The 22,982-nt window shown below is 45.9% G+C and overlaps 1 protein-coding gene across 1 annotated transcript in view; it reads left to right on the plus strand.

Moving 5' to 3' along the window:
- The window catches only part of LOC310712607 (uncharacterized protein), a 250,599-nt gene extending 228,296 nt beyond the window's left edge, over positions 1-22,303 (plus strand). The window contains exons 3-4 of the mRNA XM_083515830.1: positions 18,142-19,525; positions 21,403-22,303. Of these exons, the coding sequence (XP_083371956.1) occupies positions 18,416-19,486 (1,071 nt within the window). The 5' untranslated portion in view covers positions 18,142-18,415 and the 3' untranslated portion in view covers positions 19,487-19,525; positions 21,403-22,303. The remainder of the gene's footprint in view (positions 1-18,141; positions 19,526-21,402) is intronic.
- The last annotated feature ends 679 nt before the right edge of the window (positions 22,304-22,982 follow it).

The raw sequence follows: 22,982 nt of genomic DNA on the forward strand, positions 1-22,982 counted from the left end.
ATATAGTATAAACACCAAGAATTGGGAAACACTGGCCTGCGAGTGCTCCAGTTGGAGAACAGCCTTTACCAAAGGTGTCCTGGGCTTTGAAGACACTCAAACTCAGGACGCAAGGGAGATGTGCTAGGAGGAAGGCACGCTTGGCAAATCCACACCATGATCAACTCAAAGGCAGAAACCAATGTCCCCACTGTGGAAGGACGTGTGGATCCAGAATTGGCCTCCACAGGCACTTACGGACTCATTGTTGAAACTCTGTTCATGTAAGACAATCTTACTTGGCTACGAGGGATCGCCAAAGAAGAAGAAGAAGAAGCTCTGCCTATCACTGATCCATGACGTGGTTCCAGGACCTTGTGAAGACCAAGAGTTAGAAGGGGGCTGGAGTTCTCCACCGGGTTGCCTCCTGGGATGGGTTGTGGCAGAAGCCGATGGGGAACATGCAGAGTTTTATCATCAAAGGGAAGGAGCCTTTTCATTATCTGGGTTTCCAGCCGGCCCACAAGCCCCTCCGTAGCGAGAGAGAAAGGGAGAGAATAATTACATTTTGGGTGTGTGTGATCGTCCTTTTGAAATTGCTAACAGCCTCATTGCTTGGTTCAATCAATTAGACTGGAACTCACAGCAGGAAATATAATTATTTTAATTATTCCGAATTTGAAAGTGACGTGTGCAGAATCCAAAGATGCTTTGTTCTTCAGGCTGGGCACTGATGAATAAATACTCTCCCATCATTTATTTTGGGGTGGGTGGGTGTGAAATGAAGACTCAGGAGCATTCACCTTACAGGCCACTCAAAGCAGACGTTCATTGGGACAGTGGTCACACACACACAAGGAATTGGTCTGTAGTGGACTCATGGATTAGAGAGAGCATCTGGTGAGCTGGAAATCACCGCAGCCGCAGACATCGAGAAATGCAATTATTTCATGTCACCACTTCCTTCATCCTTTGTCTTTGCTGCTCTGGAATTCATCCTGCAGAGCCTTATCTGGACTTCCAGAAAAACCAAGGGAACAAAGGAAAACAAGCAGAGAATGACTGAGCAGATGGTGGAAGCTGACAATGGCTGGCTGCTGGTTATCTTGTCCGGCGTCTTATTGTATAGCCTTCTTCAAACATCTGGTTCCAAGCCCTGAAGTAGTGGAGTGCTGCTGGCAGCTCTGAAACCTTCATAGAATCATTTATTTGAAAGGAAACCCAAGGGTCATCTAGTTCAACCCCCTCAATGCAGGAATCTCAGCTCAAGCATCCATGACAGATGGCCACCCAAGTTCTGCCTAAAAACCTCCAGTGACTGAGAGTCCACCGCCTTGTGTCTCTCCCACTATCAAACAGCTCTTACTGTCAGAAAGTTCTTCTTCCTCTTTAGTCTCTGCTGTAGAAAACTTGGGAGGCTGGCCTTTGCAGCCCAACTCTCCATCAAGGGCCTCTGTGTCCCCAGTTATAAGAATTTTAAGGTCTTAGATATGTAATAAATGTTCATAAATGTACCAAGCAAACGCGTACATAAATATATAAACCACGTGTCTGAAACCCCACAGAAAAAAAGTCCTGAACAAATTGACCTCAAATATTTCTCTGCAAGGTCAAAGTGGGAAACCTCCCCATTGTCTCTTTCCTCACAAATCCTGTCTTAAGGGCACATTTAAGATATGAACAGGGTGTGAGCCTGTGACCTGATTCAGGAACGAAGTATTTATCATCACAAAAGACTGGCCAGGCTTCCCAGGAAATCCAATCAAGTGACCATTAAACAGGTAACCTGCCAGACAGGAAATAAACAACGCACTCAGATTTCTGCTGTAGACCTCCCTTTCTGTGATGTAGGTATGATGTGTCTGGGGGGCAGTCTTGAGCTACACCTCTTCTGTGATGTATGTATGATGTTTCTGGGGTGGTCTTGAACTCCAGGGTGGTCCGTTTAAAATGTCTATATAAGGGTGGACACACCTGGGTTCTGGGTCCTCCTCCTTTTCTGCGTGTGAGGGCAGCACCCTGTTGCAACAGATCAATAAAGATCAGGCTAACTAGCTGCTTTGCTTGTCAATATTCTCTGGTTGGCCTCTGTTATTTTCTCCAACCGATGGAGAACCTGCAAAGGACTCTACGAGGGCTCTTGTGTACCGCATAAGGGAATAAGGGCAGATTTCTGTTTATTACACCCCTAAGTCCATTATCAGTCAGAGAAGAATAGATGGAGGCAGGATCCAGATGAAAGCAAGGAAGGAATCTTGACTTTCCCGTTGCATAAGACACCCCCCCCCCACCCAGACACTTGCAAGAACAAAGGGTGCAAGAACTTTTGAAGGCTTTAGAAATTGCCCAGCCTCTTAGTCAAAGACCACCCCAAAAACATCATGCACATGTCACAGAAAGAGGTGGTCTGCCATTTGAAACTTGAGAGTGTGGTTTCCCTCCTGTCACTGATGCTACTGGTCCTCTCTTGCACACCTGGTGCTCAGCACTGCAGACAAATGGCAGAATTGGGATAATTCTTTTAAAAAAAACATTGTCCAGTAGCACCTTAGAAACCAACTAAGTTTGTTCTGGGTATAAGCTTTTGTGTGCATGCACACTTCTCCAGGAGGGTAGTAGGAGGTGGGTTGACTCAAGGGGTCTAGGTTCTTGCATTTAGTCAGAAAGGAGATATCAGTCTGTAGCTGTGCAAGTTTTTTTGTGAGGTTGATGGACTTCCATTTCATGTGGCTCAATGTGAAGCCTTCCATGATTATAGATTCAGGTAGGGAGCCATGGTCTGGTGACTTCTGTTTCAGTGTATCTGAAGAAGTGTGCTTGCGCACGAAAGCTTATACCCAGAACAGACTTAGTTGGTCTCTAAGGTGCTACTGGACAATTTTAAATTTTTAAAAATTTATTTCGACTGCAGCAGACCAACACGGCTCCCTACCTAAAGGCAGAATTGGGGGAAAGGGTCAATGCCCCCTCCCTCCCGTTCTCAGGGCAATGGCTGGATTTGGCCATCCTGCGAGCCCCTCCTCCACCTCGAGGAAAGGAAGACTCTTGCTTTGCAGCCAGGAAATTAGGCTCTGGAGCATGGGCTTGTGATGCTTTGTTCAGCAATTTCAAAAGCAGAGAAGCAGTCCCACAGCAGCTGCCAAGATTTGAGAAGCTTGACTCCCAAACTCTGTTTGCAAAAAAAGGAAGAAGATGCTGGATGAATGCAAAGGCCTTAACCTGGCAGGAATCTTGTGTCGTGGGTTGCACTGGTTGCTACAGTGCCATTGTTGTAAACAAAAATTGCCCTTTTCCCTTATGGGGTACCCAAGAGCCCATATAGAGTCCTTACGTAGGTTCCCTATTGGTAGGAGAAGATAACAGAGGCCAGCCAGAGAATATTGAGAAGCAAAGCAGCTAGTAAGCTTGATCTTTATTGATCTGTTGCAACAGGGTGTTCCCCTCACACGCAGGAGAGGCAGAGAGACTCAGAAAAAATGGCAAGCAAGGCCTTATAAAGACTTTTGAAATTGCCACCCTGTAGATCAAGACCACCCCCAGAAACATCATACATACATCACAGAAGGGGTGTAACCTAAAACCACCCCTCAGATACATCATACCTACATCACAGAAAAGGCGGTCTAAACAGAAATTTGAATTTTGTTTTTCTCCTGTCATTGTTTATCTCCTGTCTGGCAGGTTACTTGATTGGATTGTCTGGGAAGCCTGGTCAGTCTTTTGTAATGATAAATACTTAGTTCCTGAACCAGGTCACAGGCTCACACCCTATTCATATCTTAAATGTGCCCTTAAGACAGGATTTGTGAGGAAAGAGACAATGGGAGGTTTCCCACTTTGACCTTGCAGAGAAAACATTTTCTCAGTTTAGGAATCAAAATGGTTCCAGGTTGGTCTTCCTGTGCTGATCTATGTACGTGTTTGGTTGGTACACTTATGAACATTACCATATATCTAAGACCTCAAAATTCCTATCACACCATGCAACCCCGCCTCTCACAATAGATGCACAACACACACAGCCCATCGCTGCCGCATAAATATTGTTGCATGCCACCTGAATTTCCGATCAGGGAGAGATTCCAGGGAGCTCCAGCGCTTGCTCAGAGTTTGGTTTCCTTGGAACAAAGATCAGCAGATACTGTGGTGTCTTTAGGATATATGGTTTCATTTGCACATCCGGACAACCTGAACATAAGATGGAGGGGTTCATGGCATCAGCACCCCCAACAGATCCTGCATCTTGTTAGTCACAGCTTCGGATCCAGCACAAGCTCCCAGCCCAACTTCCCCAAACTTCCTCTGGCTCTTGTTCTCCTACCTAACATCTGGGTGAGGAGAGGTGGAGGACAGGCCCACCATTTAGCCCAGGGGGACTCATCCGTTAGTTTTTCTATGTTATGAACAATTAGGTTCTTTTAATTTTTTTAGGTGTTTAACATAGATGAGACCCAGTACGCTCCGGGGAAGGCACAAATAATCCTCAGACAACCAATATTGGATTTTCTCTATAAATAGTGTTTCATAGATTAACAGGCAACAAACAGGCAACAAACAGTTCACATTTCAAGACAAGGAATATGCACTCAGTCACACAGCCATACATACACCTGCCATATATACACCACTCTCCACTCAATTGACCATGTTCAGTGAAAGCCACGGGGGGGGGGGCAGTGCTGTCAAATGTCTGGCACACAACTCAGGCAGCAGGGCTTTGCATATATATATATATATATATAGAGAGAGAGAGAGAGAGAGAGAGAGAGTGTTACGGAAATTACAGGGGGGGGCACATCTTTAAAGTTAAATATCACAAATATATCCTTCCAACTTGACAGCTCAGGGAAGTCATCTAGCTTTAAAGATAATAAAGAATCATCTCCTTTCCCAGTTTCCTCCATTCCAAAGCTATTTTTCCCCTTGAAAAAGGACTCCAGGAAGTTCCCAGAGGTGACAATTGCTGGGCTCATTGTTAGCCGAAGGAAGCCAAATCTCATCACCTGACTTGCCTCAGGCTCCAGACATGCAAAGGAAGTTCTATTGTACTTTTGGGTGGTGGGCACTTAAGACATATTTGTCTATGCTCATCTTATACCTGAGTCTTGCCCTGCCATGTCTGCTTATGCTAATCTGGTACCAAGGACTTGTCTGGACATGTTTGCCAAGGTTAACCCCTCCCCTTCGAACTGTATTCTGGGATGTGGTGGGAAAGTTTTAAAAGTCTTTGTCACCCCATCCTCGGGGTTCAAAATTTGCTCTTTGAACCTATTGTGCAATAAACTTTGGTCTACAGCTATTTGCTCCGGTTGGCTGGACTCCTTCCTTTATTCCGCAGGGACCCACGGGCTCTGCCCGACCAGCTGGGTGACTGAGCAGCTTCACACCTAGATTTTTCCTTAACAATATATATATATATGCTTTGTTGCTCATCTGACGTTTGGCCTTGCACAACTTATGACTCCTGTTTTGGCATCATTCTCACAACGCTTATCTCATCTCGCATGTAATGTTGCACATGCCATCTCTTTGCCTCCTTGTGTAAGCTGTTCTGTCCTTGGCCTTGCCCACACCGTTCCGGCCAGATTATCCTGATGTCCATCAGCGCTTATACAACGCTGTTCATGATCTGTTCAAAGACAACGAGTCCATTCTGTGGTGTTCTTCAGCCATTTTCTAGGCCCATGCAAATCATGCCATTCAACACATCTATATGCTGGAAGCCTCCCAGAGTGGCTGGGGCAACCCATTCAGATGGGAGGGGTACAAATAATAAATTATTATTATATTATTATCATTATTGTAGCTCTTGCAACTTGGCTCGTTCTTTTGGGATTCAGAAGAGGACACTTAAGGGGCCATCATCTTGCAAAGAAACTTGTCCCACTAGTTCAGCAATAGAATTTGCATTTAGATACTAACCCTCACTGGGTCCAGGACCCCAAGAAGAGGTTTGTCCTTGGGGCATCATCCAGACTGCTCCCCCCAACCCATAGCATCATCAAAGGGTAGATCTCTTCCCTATCATATAATGACTGTTGTTGTTGTTTAGTCAGTTTAGTCAACCTTGACAGATTAGAGAACTGGGCCAAAACAAACAAGATGAATTTTAACAGGGAGAAATGTAAAGTATTGCACTTGGGCAAAAAAAATGAGAGGCACAAATACAAGATGGGTGACACCTGGCTTGAGAGCAGTACATGTGAAAAGGATCTAGGAGTCTTGGTTGACCACAAACTTGACATGAGCCAACAGTGTGACGCGGCAGCTAAAAAAGCCAATGCAATTCTGGGCTGCATCAATAGGAGTAGAGCATCTAGATCAAAGGAAGTAATAGTGCCACTGTATTCTGCTCTGGTCAGACCACACCTGGAGTACTGTGTCCAGTTGTGGGCACCACAGTTCAAGAAGGACACTGACAAACTGGAACGTGTCCAGAGGAGGGCAACCAAAATGGTCAAAGGCCTGGAAAGGATGCCTTATGAGGAACGGCTAAGGGAGCTGGGCATGTTTAGCCTGGAGAAGAGGAGGTTAAGGGGTGATATGATAGCCATGTTCAAATATATAAAAGGATGTCACATAGAGGAGGGAGAAAGGTTGTTTTCTGCTGCTCCAGAGAAGCGGACACGGAGCAATGGATCCAAACTACAAGAAAGAAGATTCCACCTAAACATTAGGAAGAACTTCCTGACAGTAAGAGCTGTTTGACAGTGGAATTTGCTGCCAAGGAGTGTGGTGGAGTCTCCTACTTTGGAGGTCTTTAAGCAGAGGCTTGACAACCATATGTCAGGAGTGCTCTAATGGTGTTTCCTGCTTGGCAGGGGGTTGGACTCGATGGCCCTTGGGGTCTCTTCCAACTCTAGGATTCTATGTTTCTATTCTATGATTCTAGTCGTTCAGTCGTGTCCGCCTCTTCGTGACGCCCTTGACCAGAGCACACAAGGCCCTCCTGTCTTCCACTGCCTCCCGCAGTTTGGTCAAACTCATGCTGGTAGCTTCGAGAACACTGTCCTGCCATCTCGTCCTCTGTTGTCCCCTTCTCCTTTTTTAAAAAAATAATTTTTATTAGTTTACCCACACAAGTAAACAATCATATCAAAATCTCCACATATTTAGTTCTATTTGGACTTCCTTCAGCTTCTCTGACAATCATCCATATATACCTCTCAGTTACACATTTCTTCTGTTTATATTGCCATTAAACTTCCCTCCCACTTCTATTTCTTTTTAACAATATATCTCAACTTTCACAGTGCTTCTTGAAATCCCACTAGCGTTGTTTGCACATCACACGTTCTTTTCAGATATTCGACAAATTTCCCCCAGTCCTCGATGAACTTTTGGTCTCGAAGATATCTAATTTTCCCAGTTAGTCTGTCCAGTTCTGCATAGTCTGTCAGCTTCAGTCTCCATTCTTCTGCCTTCGGTATTTCCTCTTGTTTCCATTTCTGGGCCAGTAGAATTCTTGCTGCCGTAACTGCATACTGGAAGAGTTTACAGTCCTTTCTTCTTATTTCCTTTCCTGTAATCCCTAAAAGAAAAATCTCAGGTTTCTTTACAAATGTATATTTTAACATCTTTTTCATTTCATTGTATATCATCTCCCAGAATTCCTTCACTTTCTTACACTCCCACCACATGTGATAAAACGTCCCTTCTTTTTCTTTACATTTCCAACACTTATTACACGTCTTATACATTTTTGCTAATTTTACCGGTGTGATATACCATCTGTAAAACATTTTCATAACATTTTCTTTTAGTGCCATACAAGCAGTGAATCTTAAGTTCTCCTTCCACAGTTTTTCCCAATCCTCAAACTGTATATTGTAACCAAAATCTTTGGCCCATTGTACGATTACCGATTTAACTTCCTCGTCTTTCATATTCCATTCCAATAATATTTTATATATTTTTGACAAAATTTTACAATCGTTATTTATCACATCTGTCTGGAACTTTGAATCTTTTTCTACATAACACCTTTCTTTAATGTTTTTTTTAAACATTTCATTAATCTGAAAGTAATGCAACCAATCACAAACATGTTCTCTAACTTGTTCATATGGCTTTAGTTTCCATTTTCCTCCTTCTTTGGTTATCAATTCACCATATGTAATCCAGTTACCTCTCATATTTATTTTCTTTACATTCATAACCTCTAGTGAAGACAGCCAATGTGGAACTCTAGGTTCTAATAGGTTTTTATACCTATCCCATATTTCTATTAGTGGACTCCGAAATATGTTGTTCCCAAAACCTTTATGAATTTTGTTCTTTTCACACCATAGATACGCGTGCCATCCAAATCTGTTATCAAATCCTTCTAAATCTAGTAACTCCTTATTCTTTAGTTTTATCCATTCTTTCAACCAGCAAAGGCATGCTGCTTCGTAGTATAGTTTCAAGTCCGGCAGGGCGAAGCGTCCTCTTTCCATTGCATCCGTTAATAACTTAAATTTAATTCTCGGCTTCTTGCCCTGCCAGATATACCTTGAAAGCGCACTTTGCCACTCTCTAAAAATTACTACCCCCTTTATTATGGGGATAGTCTGAAACAAGAATAACATCTTTGGAAGGACACTCATTTTTGCCATAGAGATTCTACCCCAAAAAGATAACTTCATTCTTGCCCACATCTCTAAATCTTTCCTTATTCCATTCCAGATAGTTGTTCTGAAACAAATCAATGTTTTTAGGAGTTAACCAAACTCCTAAATATTTTACCTTTTTCACCACTTCTATCTCTGTTCTTTGTTGCATTATTTCTACCATACTTTGATCAATATTTTTGACAATTATTTTAGTTTTCTTCTTGTTTAGTCTGAGCCCTGCCACATTTCCAAATTTCTCAATCTCATCCAATACCTCTTTACACTTTCTAATGGTTCTTCAATAATAATTACTAGATCATCTGCAAAGGCTTTCACTTTGTACTCGTTCTGACCAACTGTTACCCCTTTTATTAATTCATTTTGTCTCATCGACCTTAAAAAAACCTCTAGGACCATTATAAATAGTAGTGGTGAAAGTGGACATCCCTGTCTGGTTCCTTTTGTTATTTTGATATCTTCTGTTGTCACATTATTAACAATTAATTTTGCTTTCTGCGCTGTATAGATTGCTTTTATCCCATTGAAAAACTCTATCCCTACATACATATACTCCAAAATCTTCAACATAAAATCCCAAGCAATATTGTCAAAGGCCTTTTCTGCACCTACAAACATTAATATAGCTTGTTTCTCATTCCTGGCTGTCAGATATTCCAAAATATTGATTACATTTCTTATATTATCTTTCATCTGCCTGCCTGGAAGGAAACCCGCTTGATCTTTGTGAATAATTTCTTGCAATATCTTTTTCAGTCTGTTCGCTAAAATCCCTGCAAATATCTTGTAATCTATGTTGAGCAGTGAGATAGGCCTGTAGTTTTTGACTTGTGTTAAGTATGAGTCCTGTTTAGGGATAAGTGTAATAAATGCTTCTTTCCATGTTTCCGGGATGTCTCTTTCTTTTAAAATATTCAAAATAAAAAAATTCCTTCCAGTAGCACCTTAAAGACCAACTAAGTTAGTTCTTGGTATGAGCTTTCGTGTTCATGCACACTTCTTCAGATACACTGAAACAGAAGTTGCCAGATCCTTCTATATAGTGAGAAGGTGGGGAGGGGTATTACTCAGAAGGGTGGTGGGAATGGGTGGTTGGCAGATAGCTGAGATGAGCCTGTGATCTGCCAATCACCCATTCCCACCACCCTTCTGAGTAATACCCCTCCCCACCTTCTCACTATATAGAAGTATCTGGCAACTTCTGTTTCAGTGTATCTGAAGAAGTGTGCATGCACACGAAAGCTCATACCAAGAACTAACTTAGTTGGTCTTTAAGGTGCTACTGGAAGGAATTTTTTTATTTTGACTATGGCAGACCAACACGGCTACCTATCTGTAACTGTTTTAAAATATTATTCATGACTTCTTTCAATGGTGTCATTAAAGCATCTCTCAGTTCTTTATAGTAGCCTGATGTGAATCCATCTGGTCCAGGGGCTTTCCCCCTTTTCAATTCCTTTATAGCCTCTTGGTCAAACTCATGCTGATAGCTTCGAGAACACTGTCCCACCATCTCGTCCTCTGTCTCCCCTTCTCCTTGTGCCCTCCATCTTTCCCAACATCAGGGTCTTTTCCAGGGAATCTTCTCTTCCCATGAGGTGGCCAAAGTCTTGGAGCCTCAGCTTCAGGATCAGTCCTTCCAGTGAGCACTCAGGGCTGGTTTCCTTCAGAATGGATAGGTTCAGGGGTGCCGACTTATAAAAAATATTGGGGGGGCCCATACCGGGGTCCTGCCGCTGGTTCGCTCGGGTAGCCGGGAGAACACAGTTCGAGGTGGCAGTGTTGGGGAGAGACCCTCGCTCAGGGCGCCACGAGACTTGGCGGCCGGCGGCCTATCTGGGGGGTTTTGGAGCGTATTTCAGCGGAGCGATTGGGGAGGAGGGGGCTTGTTGCCGGATTCTTCAGCTGGGCTGGAGATCCGCTGCTGGGGGGTCCCTGGGTCGAGTTGTGAGCACGGCCTGCTGAAGGGAGATCCAGCCTATTGCGCGACGGGGACGGCCGGGGCTCTCCGGCTAGGGCGTGCGGCTGGCTGGCTGGCGAGGGAGCAGGTGGGGAGGAGGCGGGGGTCTCTTGCAATAAAAAGATCCCAAGATCCTGTGGAATGGCATGGAGGGAAAGAGTCGAGGCTTGCACCACAAGAGCCACGGCCTGGACGCGAGGGGCGAAGGGGAAAGGCATTGGCCTCTGGCTGCTCCGAACTAACTCCCTAGTGGTCTAGGACCTCTTCCTCCCGGGTAACCGGCGGAGGGAGCCAGTTTGGGCGCGGGGTGGGTGCTTCGCTCCGCTTCACGCCCGATCGGACCAACCCCAAGCTTTCGAGGAAGGACGGCTCAGTCGTCAAACTCCAGAGCACCAAAGACTGGGAAGGATTCCTCCAAAAATGGAGTCCTCGAGTGGCAGCGCACTGCTCCCTAAGAGAGTGACCCTGACCCCCTACAAAGCAAGTGGGGAATGAAACGGATCTTCTTGCGAGCGAGAGCAGTTTCAGGCCCACCCCACCCCCCGCTCTCCTCAGCAGCATTAGATCAACCGACCATGTTTCTACGAGTGGTACTGCTTTGCTTTGCTTTGTTTTTAAAGTAACCGCGGCGGCGGCGCTCTGCTGGAGGGGGGCTCGGGCCCCCTCAGGCCCCATGGAGTTGGCGCCTATGGATAGGTTTGATCTTCTTGCAGTCCATGGGACTCTCAAGAGTCTCCTCCAGCACCAGAATTCAAAAGCATCCATTCTTCGGCGATCAGCCTTCTTGATGGTCCAGCTCTCACTTCCATACATCACTACTGGGAAAACCAGAGCTTTTACTATACAGACCTTTGTTGGCAAGATGATGTCTCTGCTTTTTAAGACGCTGTCTAGGTTTGTCATTGCTTTTCTCCCAAGTCTTGGAGCCCCAGCTTCACGATCTGTCCTTCCAGTGAGCACTCAGGGTTGATTTCCTTAAGAATGGACATATAATGAGTAGGTCAGCATAATTTGCAGAGCCTTAAGGTCCAGCCATCTCAAAGCAGCAATGTTCCCCTCAAAGTACAGTGGTACCTCGTTTTACAAACAGTCCTGTTTACGAACTGTTTGGTTTACGAACTCCGCAAAACCGGAAGTAGTGTCCCAGGTTGCGAACTTTACCTCGGTCTACGAACAGAAGCCGACTGGTGGAAGGGCACTGGCGGTGGGAGGCCCCATTAGGGAAAATGCGCCTCTTTTTAAGAACGGATTTGGTTTAAGAATGGACTTCCGGAACAGATTAAGTTCGTAAACTGAGGTACCACTGTACATATATGCTACTGAAGCAGACATACCAAGGAGAGCATCAAATTCTGAAGCCAAAGAGGCTCCTCATTCTTGTTTAGAATCTCGACGAGTCTCCTCGGCTAATTTGGTTTATACATTGGCTTTGGGTCTCATTTGATTTCCCTCCTTCCCCCTGCGCTTTCTATAACTGTGGCATTCTCCTCTCCAATGCACAGACATAATGAGATGCTAAATCTTTCTTTAGGCAATGTTTAATCCACATTTTAGATTTAAGAAGCACACAGACCAAAATTCTCTCTCTGCCGCGCGCTGTATCTAGCCGAATGGTTAAATACATATTTATATCAATTCTACCCGCCGCTGCCCTCTCTCCGAAATAGTTTCATTCAGAGCACCAGACCAGGGAAAGCAGCTAAATATTAAAATGCATGATATTTATAAGAAAACTTGTTATGCAAATGTATTTTTAAAGCAAGCGTTTTGACTGATACGTTTCCGCCCCTTCCAAATACCACAACATGTTTTCCTTTGAGAAAGGGATCCACAAATAGCTGCGGAGTCTGTGATCGCTGGCAAAATATTTAATTTCAAACCTGCGCTGCTCTCCGGTTGGCAATACGAACGTTGGACGAGCATCTGCCAAGGCAGCCTTAAAGTCAGGGCCTTTTTTGCAAATCTCCAAAGCCAAGGCAGAGAAGCTTCTCCAGAATAGCATCTGCAGAGCAAAATGCAAAAGTGGGGGGCTGGGGTCAAACCCTGAGCATTAAGGGTCAAACCCTGAGCATAGGAAGAAGCTTTGCCTGTCCAGTGTATTATGAAATGCGTTGTGCAGCATCCTACCACAAGCGTTCATCGGGTTTGATCTTCCTCTTTTTTTAATCCTCAGAAACTCTGTAATTCGCATCTTCCCATCATATCAGGTGACAAAGGAAACAATCTGCAGCCGCGGATCCGCAAACAAGGGAAGCCGAGAGCTCCAGTAAAGGAGCACAATGCATTTTATTGGCTTTCAAAGTCCTCCCGCCTTTGTCAAAGGAAACCTCTCCTCTAAGTGCACCTTGAAGAGGGCTGATTGTTGGGTGTCATCACACTCTCCATTGTCTGGCAAGGAAGACGGAGACCCCGCTGTCTGCCCAAGGTCAACACTTACAGCAAGAGGAGGAATGCAGGAAACTGCTGGCACCTTGGCCTCAGAAAGTCCAGAGGTCTTTTATTAGCTCATTCAGGAACAGCTGCTGAGAGACGTTTGTGTGTGTGGGTGTGGGTAAGTTGTCTATCTGTCTGCCCACCTCTTCTCTGTGGTTCTGTGATTCACTCAGACACCTCTTAAGCAGGGCTCAGCAAACTTTTTCAGCTGTGGGATGGCCCACCATCCCTCAGACCTTGTGGGGAGTCAGACTATATTGGGGGGGGGGATGAACAAATTCCTACGCCCCAGAAATAACCCAGAGATGCATTTTAAATAAAAGGACACATTCTACTCATGTAAAAACACCCTGATTCCTGGACCGTCCACGGGCCGGATTGAGAAGGCGATTGGGCCGCACTCGGCCCACGGGCCTTAGGTTGCCTACCCTTGCTCTTAAGAATACCTTCTGAATACCAGTTCCTGGAAACTGCAGAAGGGGAGAGTTACTCTTGTGCTCAAATCCTGCCTTGGGGCATCTGGTTGGCCACCACGAGAAGCAGAAGGTGGACTGGATGATCCATTGGCCTGCTCCACCAGGGATCCTCTGGCATCCAGATTTTGCATGATGGTTCCTCAGACTGGCAAACAGGTTTTCATCAAAGTTTGGATAGCATACGAAAAACCCTGCAGGAACAGACCAATGGACTGTCTAGTCCACCGTCTTGTTCCTGCCGTGGCCAGCCTGAGGCCATCAAGGGAACCCCACAAGCGGGATCTGAGCACAAAAGCAACTCTCTCCTCCTGTGGTGTCTGGTCAAGGCTGTTCTTCAACTGGAGCGCTCGCAGGGCCAGTGTTTCCAAGTTGTCGGTGTGTATACTACATTTTTTTTAGAATTGCCTTGAGACAGTCTTTAAACCTCTTTTCTAGACCATCAGCATTACGCTTTCCAACTTTAAGTTCGGAATAGAGTGGTTACTTTGGAAGACGATCATCAGGCATCCGCACAACATGACCATTCCAACGAAGTTGATGTTGAAGATTTATTGCTTCAACACTGGTGATCTTTGCTTCTTCCAGTACATTGGCATTAGTTTGCCTGTCTTCCCAAGTGATGTGTAAAGTGATATATGTGGAGGCATAGTATGGCCATCCTGGCTATCCTGACTGATCAGTCAAAACGTATCCTGACTGATATGTTTCCACCCCTTCCTCTGCTCCACAAATTTGTCCAATCTTCTTTTGAAGCCATTGAAGGTGGTGGCCACCCCACCTGCTGTGGAAGGGAGTTCCATAGTTTAACTCTGCACTGCATGAAGAAGTGCTTTCTTTTATCTATCCTGAATCTTCTCAAGAGACCAGGGACCTGCGGGACCTGACATCTTTCTGCGTGGCCAGCAAGACAGAGCTGTTCCGCCTGGCCTTTGGTTTGGACTCCCTCTGACCCTTATGTTTCCCTCTCCTTATGGTCTTGATTTATCAGCTACTTTAAAATGAGGCTGCATTTTAAATGGCATTTTAACCTGTTTTTTAATTCCCCCCCTCTTTCCCCCCTATTATGTTTTTACTGTGATTTTATGGGCAAATGGGTGGGGCCCCTCCCTCAATTCCAGGTAGTTAGAAGGACCAAGTGAGAGTTGAGGCCAGAGAGTTGTAGTGAAGTGAGCTAGAGGGAAAGCAGCAAACTGGAGAGAGAGAGAGAGAGAGAGAGAGAGAGAGAGAGAGAGAGAGAGAGAGAGAGAGAGATTTCTGTTTGAATCCAAGGCTGTGAGAAACAAAACTCTCTTGGGGTGTTAATGCTCTGAGCCCCTCCATCATAGGCCCAAATTGTATGTAGGTGTGAATAAACAATCTGTCATAAAGTCATCCAAGTCTCCAGGGGGCCTCCTTTCCAAAAGGAAGCACAGACCTGGGTGAGAACCTGGAACCCTTGGAATCTCGCATCGCTCAGAGATCAGCGTGCCGCAATATGTTTTATTGAATGTGAGAGTGTCCCCAAAATGGGATCTGGGGCTGTTTTTACAGAATTGGGTTCATAGATCTTTTCCCTTACCTTCATGTCCCTTCCTGAAGAATAGCCAATACAATTCATGTCCTCTGGAAAAAGTATGACAGCCCTGGGCTGCAGAAGTCAAAATCTCGCTAATAAATTGTGATGGGATCGATAAGCATCACCTCCCCACTGGCTGTGCAGTAAATCCTCCCTGCTCTTACTGGACATTTCCAAGAGCCTTCCCAAGGTAGGTCAACATGGCAGAAGGTGGCCACAAGAGGCCCTTGCTGGCTGGGCCACTGGTTTCATGAACAGGTTGCTTGGATAGATGTGGTCACCAGCTCTCCAAGGACCCCGAAGAAGAAGAGGAGGAGTTTGGATTTGATATCCCGCTTTAGCACTACCCAAAGGAGTCTCAAAGCAGCTAACATTCTCCTTTCCCTTCCTCCCCCACAACAAACACTCTGTGAGGTGAGTGGGGCTGAGAGACTTCAGAGAAGTGTGACTAGCCCAAGGTCACCCAGCAGCTGCAGGTGGAGGAGCAGGGAAGCAAACCCAGTTCACCAGATTACGAGTCCACCACTCTTAACCAACTACACCACACTACACCACCTCTGCCCGCACTCTTCTCTTACATGAGAACTCAAGGGCGTCCAATGAAACTGAGTGTTAGAAGATTCAGGACAGAGAGAACAGAAAGTCCTTCTTCACACAGCACATAAACCTCCCTGGGTACAGAACCCCAAGAATTGGAGGAGACTCAGGATATCAGCCAGGCTGACCCCTCAAGCTCACAACAATACTGAACCCAACAAGAGTCCTGCTGGATCAGGACTATGTGCCATGCGATCCAGCATCCTGTTCTTACATGGCCAACCAGATGCTGAAAGTGGGCTCTGAGCCCAAGAGCCCCCTCCCCTCCTGCTGCCTTCAGCCCCTGGCATTCACAAGCATCTCTGCCTCCTGCTGTGGAAGCAGAGCATGGTCATCATGCCTAGTAGAAACCGATAGCCCTCTCCTCCTCCATGAATTATGATTCTATGATTCTATGATTCTAATTAGCTCAATCCTCTCTTAAAGCTCCTGTGGGAGGGAGTTCCACAGTTTAACCATACACACCTTGAAGAAGTGATTTCTTCTATGTGTCCTGGATCCCAACAAAAGAGGTTCAAAGACTCTCTCAAGGTAAACCTTTAAAAATGTGGTATAAACACCAGCAATTGGGAAACACTTTCCTGCAAGCGCTCCAATTAGAGAACAGCCTCTACCAAAGGTGTCGTGGGCTTTGAAGACACTCGAACTCAGGACACAAGAGAGAAACATGCTAAGAGGAAGGCACGCTTGGCAAGCCCTCACCATGATCAACTCCCAACAGAAACCAATGTCCCCACTGTGGAAGGACATGTGGATCCAGAATTGGCCTCCACAATCACCTATGAACTCAATGTTAAGACTGTGTTTATGGAGGACAATCTTATTCAGCTACTAGGGATTGCCAAAGAAGAAGAAGAAGAAGAAGAAGAAGAAGAAGAAGAAGAAGAAGAAGAAGAAGAAGAAGAACAACAACAACAACAACAACAACAACAACAACAACATTCATTGGATGCCTGCAGCTTGAAGTGTTATGAGACACTTTGCCATAGCTGTCTTAAGGAAGAGGGCAGCAAACTTCCATTGGCTCTGGGGACAATTTCCCATCGAAAAAGAGCTGTGCCTTTGGCTGTGACCTCCTTGCCACCTCCTGAAGTGACCATCAGTGGCCATTGATGGCAGGAATTATTCCGCTTGCCCCCACCCACCCTTCTTTGATGAATTTGCAATGGACACATGCAATAACTCTGCAGCTGTCTCAGGACTACGTTGTGTGAACCCAAGAAGGTCCCTGAGTCAGAATGGGTTCTCCTCTCTCTGCGGCTGACATGCCTGCAAGAAGGTTCCTGCTCTAATCTGCCTGTCAGGTTTATGTAAAACCAGACAAGATAACTGCTGCCAGCTCTCCCTTTGTCTGACAGGAATCTGTGACCTATTTAGAAACGGCAGAAATGCCTGACGCACTGAGGAGGAGGAGGAGGAGGAGTAGGAAGGGGGATCAGTGCTGGTGCTCACCTCCGCCTTGCACGAGTGACATTATTTTGACAAGTGTGATGCTTTCGAGCTGAGAGGCCCTTCGAAGCATCAAGCGGGGATTATGCAGATGGAGCCGTGGTGAGATGGCAAGGAACTGCCAGCCAGGTTTGAACTCAAGAGGTTGGGGATGATGGAGCCAGGAGCCACGGGGACCCGGAAGGGTCCAGTTGGGTGCTCACACAGGTGATGGATGGCTGTTCTCTTCCTGGCCGAGATCTGCTTATTCTGAGCAGCCATCTGTTCCATCGTGATAAAATGCACTTGCTCCAATGCACAATATGCCAGGCATGGCTGTCTGGAGGGCTGCCCGGCTGCCCTAGCTTCCTAGCTTCCTAGAATGGTAGAGTTGGGAGGTACCCCAAAGGGCATCTAGTCCAGCCCCCTGCAATGCAGGGAGTGCAGCTTATGGATCCCTGACAGATGAGCCCCCAGCCTCTGTTTCAAATTTTCAACAAAGGAGAGTCTACCACCTTCTGAGGCAGTCTGTTCCATGGTCATCAGAGAGCTTCTCCTACTGTTGAGTTGGAAACTTCTTTCTTGTCCCCTTGATGTGGTTCCTCCCCTCTGGAGCAGCAGAAAGCAAACTAGTTCCATATTCCATGTGGCAGACCTTGATTTGAAGACTGATAGCTTATCTCATCTCAGTCGCCTCTTGTCCAGTCTACACATGCCATTTCTCACAATGATTGGTTTCCAGACTTTTCATTACCCTGGTTGCCCTCCTCTGCACACGTTCTAGCTTGTCAACATCCTTCTTAAACTGCAATGCCCAGAACTGGACACAGTGTTCCAGGTGGGATCTGACCAAGGCAGAAGAGAGTGGGACTTTTACTTTCCTTAATCTGGACACTAGACTTCTGTTGATGCAGCCTAGAATAGCATCAGCTTCCCTTCCCTTCCCTTCCCTTTTGCTGCTGCTGCATCACTCTGCTGACTCATGTTAAGCTTGTTGTCTCCTAAGACCCCCCAGATCCTTTTCAAGGGTCATGTATTCATGTAGGAATACAGACACCACAGCTAAAAAAAAGGTAAAGGTACCCTGGACGGTTAAGGTAGCAGGGCAGCAGTTGAAGAAGGAGCAAAAAGGGTTTTCTTGTGTGTGTGTGTTTCTTTGTGGCTGATTAGCTGTTCTCCCTGTGCAAAGGTCAGAGGGGGCAGGGTTTCTGTTGAGGAAGGTGATTAGCTGTGGGAGGAGCTTATCAGAGGTAGCAGGGCAGCGGCAGCAGTTTGATCCATCTTTTAGATTTAGGGGCGCTAGTCTCAAACGTTTGTTGGGAGAGACCTAGGTTTTTTTGTGGGGGGAGTTATTTGTCCTGTCTTCACGCTTTTTATGATGGAGGACCGCTGTAGCCACCCCAACGACGTTCTCAAGATGGAGGGGGAGGGAACAGCTGCAGTCGCCTGTGGTTCCTGCGCAATGTTTGCCATCTTGCCAAAGGTTGCAGGCAGCTTTACCTGCAGCAATTGCATGTTGATTGCCCTCTTAAAAGACAAAGTCCAGCAACTGGAGGAACGTGTAGCTACGCTCCAAAGAATTAGAGATCTGGAGCTCTTCTTGGAAGCAACAGAGCACACCGTCTCCACCAAGAAGGAGACAGGGGACTCCCCTGAGAAGGAGGCTAGTTCACCAACACAGGAGCCAGATATATGGAGAAACGTGACTCAAAGAAGTAGGAGGCCCAGGGTTCGTTCTGATAGTTTAGAAATACACAATCGCTTTGAGGTCCTCTCCCCTAGCATGGAAGACGAAGAGCAGACTCCATTTGAGGATCTCTCCCTCATTTCAGTCGATCAGGTATATGAAGACGAGCAGCAAAGTCAGTCCTCAGGGAATGTGCAGGCGACCTTGGAACGGACAGCTCATGGAAGAACCCCGACCAAACCTAAGAGGAGGCGTGTAGTGGTGATAGGGGATTCCCTACTGAGGGGAACAGAAGCAGTGATCTGTGGGCCTGACAAGATGTCTCGGGAAGTGTGCTGTCTCCCCGGGGCTAAGATCCAAGATGTAACTGAACGACTGCAAGGAATCATAAAACCCACTGACAAATACCCCTTCCTCTTGGTTCATGTGGGAACCAATGACACTGCAAGCAATAGCCTCCAGAAGATCAAAAGAGACTACGAGGCTCTGGGCAGGAAATTGAAGCAATTAAATGCACAAATTGTCATCTCATCTGTCCTCCCAGTTGAACGACGTGGCCCAGGGAGAGAGGGAAAAATAGTGGAAGTGAACAGCTGGCTTCGCAAATGGTGTAAACAGGAACGGTTTGGATTCTTAGATCATGGACTGCAGTTTCTTGAAGATGGACTTCTGGCAAGCGATGGGCTGCACCTCACAACGGTTGGGAGAAATGTTTTTGCCAAAAATCTCAGAAACCTCATCAGGAGGGCTTTAAACTGACTAATGTGGGGGAGGGAGACAGTGCTCCTGAAGGTAGGAGTCTATCAATTAATGAAGATGATCATCCAAATGTCATAGACCAAATGGAGCAAACAGCACAGAGACCTAGTGGTGGGAGGAAAAAATCCTTAAATAAGAGACATGGGGGAATGATTAATGGACTTCAATGTCTGTACACTAATGCGCAAAGCATGGGAAATAAACAAGATGAGCTTGAGCTCTTGGTACAGCAAACTAAATATGACATAATAGGCATCACTGAAACCTGGTGGGATAAGTCCCATGATTGGAATGTAATAATGGAGGGATACAATCTATTTCAAAGAAACAGACCAGACAAGAAAGGAGGAGGAGTGGCGTTATATGTCAGGGATGTGTATACCTGTGAAGAGATCCAAGATTTAGAACCTCAAAGCCAAAGTGAGAGCATTTGGGTCAAAATTAAGGGAGAGAAGAATAACAGAGACCTCATTGTGGGAGTTTACTATAGATCCCCAAGCCAAACGGAGGACATAGATGAGGCCTTCCTGGAACAGATGGCCAAGCATGCAAAAGGAAGGGAGATAGTAGTAATGGGGGACTTCAATTACCCGGATATTTGTTGGATGTCAAACTCAGCCAAGAGCATAAGGTCAAACAGATTCCTCACTGGCCTTGCAGACAACTTCATTGTCCAGAAAGTGGGAGAAGCAACAAGAGGAACAGCCATTTTAGATCTGGTCCTAACCAAAGTTGATGAGCTGGTTAGTGGGGTAGAAGTGGAAGGATCATTAGGCGCGAGTGATCATGCTCTTCTGAAGTTTACTATACAGCGGAAAGGAGCAGCCAAGCATACTAGGACTCAATTTCTTGACTTTAAGAAAGCCGACTTCATAAAACTTAGGGAAGTGCTGGGTGAGATCCCATGGACAGTAATACTAAAAGGAAAGGGAGTTCATGATGGCTGGGAGTTTGTTAAGAGGGAGATAGTAAAAGCACAACGTCAGGCAATACCAATGAGACGGAAACATGGAAGGTGCCTAAAGAAGCCAGGGTGGCTATCTAAAGAACTTTTAACTGAGTTAAGATTAAAAAAGGATGTGTACAAAAAATGGAAAAGGGGGGAAACCACCAAAGAGGAATTCAAACAAATAGCCAGCACGTGTAGACACAAAGTCAGAAAAGCTAAAGCACAGAATGAACTCAGGCTTGCTAGAGAGGTTAAAAGCAACAAAAAAGGCTTTTATGGGTATGTTCGTAGCAAAAGGAAGAACAAAGAAACAGTGGGGTCACTCAGAGGAGAAGATGGTGAAATGCAAACAGGGGACACAGAAAGGGCTGAACTCCTCAATGCCTTCTTTGCCTCAGTCTTCTCCGATAAAGAAAACAATGCCCGACCTGAAGAATTTGGAGCAAATGATTCAGCAAAGGAAACACAGCCCAGAATAACTAAGGAGATAGTACAAGAATATTTGGCTAGTTTAGATGTATTCAAGTCTCCAGGGCCAGATGAACTGCATCCAAGAGTATTAAAAGAACTGGCAGATGTGATCTCAGAACCACTGGCAGTCATCTTTGAGAATTCCTGGAGAACAGGCGAAGTCCCGGCAGACTGGAGGAGGGCAAATGTTGTCCCTATTTTCAAAAAGGGGAAAAGAGAGGACCCAAATAATTACAGCCCAGTCAGTCTGACATCAATAGCAGGGAAGATTCTGGAGCAGATCATTAAGAAAACAGTCTGTGAGCACCTAGAAAGGAATGCTGTGATCACCAATAGTCAGCATGGATTTCTGAAAAATAAGTCATGTCAGACTAACCTGATCTCGTTTTTTGACAGAATTACAAGCCTGGTAGATGAAGGGAACGCAGTGGATGTAGCCTACCTTGATTTCAGCAAGGCATTTGACAAGGTGCCCCATGATATTCTTGTAAAGAAGCTGGTAAAATGCGGTCTTGACTATGCTACCACTCAGTGGACTTGTAACTGGCTGACTGACCGAACCCAAAGGGTGCTCATCAATGGTTCCTCTTCATCCTGGAGAAGAGTGACTAGTGGGGTGCCACAGGGTTCTGTCTTGGGCCCGGTCTTATTCAACATCTTTATCAACGACTTGGATGAGGGACTCAAGGGCATCCTGATCAAATTTGCAGATGACACCAAACTGGGAGGGGTGGCTAACACCCCAGAGGACAGGATCACACTTCAAAACGACCTTGACAGATTAGAGAACTGGGCAAAAGCAAACAAGATGAATTTTAACAGGGAGAAATGTAAAGTATTGCACTTGGGCAAAAAAAATGAGAGGCACAAATACAAGATGGGTGACACCTGGCTTGAGAGCAGTACATGTGAAAAGGATCTAGGAGTCTTGGTTGACCACAAACTTGACATGAGCCAACAGTGTGACGCGGCAGCTAAAAAAGCCAATGCAATTCTGGGCCGCATCAATAGGAGTATAGCATCTAGATCAAGGGAAGTAATAGTGCCACTGTATTCTGCTCTGGTCAGACCTCACCTGGAGTACTGTGTCCAGTTCTGGGCACCACAGTTCAAGAAGGACACTGACAAACTGGAACGTGTCCAGAGGAGGGCAACTAAAATGGTCAAAGGCCTGGAAACGATGCCTTATGAGGAACGGCTAAGGGAGCTGGGCATGTTTAGCCTGGAGAAGAGGAGGTGATATGATAGCCATGTTCAAATATATAAAAGGATGTCACATAGAGGAGGGAGAAAGGTTGTTTTCTGCTGCTCCAGAGAAGCGGACACGGAGCAATGGATCCAAACTACAAGAAAGAAGATTCCACCTAAACATTAGGAAGAACTTCCTGACAGTAAGAGCTGTTTGACAGTGGAATTTGCTGCCAAGGAGTGTGGTGGAGTCTCCTACTTTGGAGGTCTTTAAGCAGAGGCTTGACAACCATATGTCAGGAGTGCTCTGATGGTGTTTCCTGCTTGGCAGGGGGTTGGACTCGATGGCCCTTGTGGTCTCTTCCAACTCTATGATTCTATGATTCTATGAAACTTGACTATGGGGTGTGGCGCTCATCTCACTTTTCAGGCTGCGGGAGCCGCTGTTTGTCCACAGACAGCTTTCTGGGTTGTGTAGCCAGCAGGATGACGAAACAACTTCTGGTGCAATGGAACACCATGATGGAAAGCAGAGCACATGGAAACGCCATTTACCTTCCCGCTGCAGCGGTCCCTATTTATCTACTTGCACTGGCGTGCTTTCAAACTGCTAGGTTGGCAGGAGCTGGGACAACTAAAGCATCCATGGCAGCTGGCCATCCAACCTCTGCTTGAAATTCCCCAACAATGGAGAGTCCATCATCTTCCAAGGTTGTCAGTTCTACTGTCAAATGGCTCTTACTGTTGGAAAGTTCTTCTTAATGTTTAGTTGGAACCTCCTTCCTTGTCATTTGAATCTGTTGGTTCAGGTCCTCCCCTCTGGAGCAGCAGAGAACACGTTTCCTCCATCTTCTGTGCAATAGCCCTTCGGTCCGTGTAGTTCAAGCT

This window comes from Podarcis liolepis, assembly GCF_965112155.1.
Source record: "Podarcis liolepis genome assembly, chromosome: 1".
NCBI lineage: Eukaryota > Metazoa > Chordata > Lepidosauria > Squamata > Lacertidae > Podarcis > Podarcis liolepis.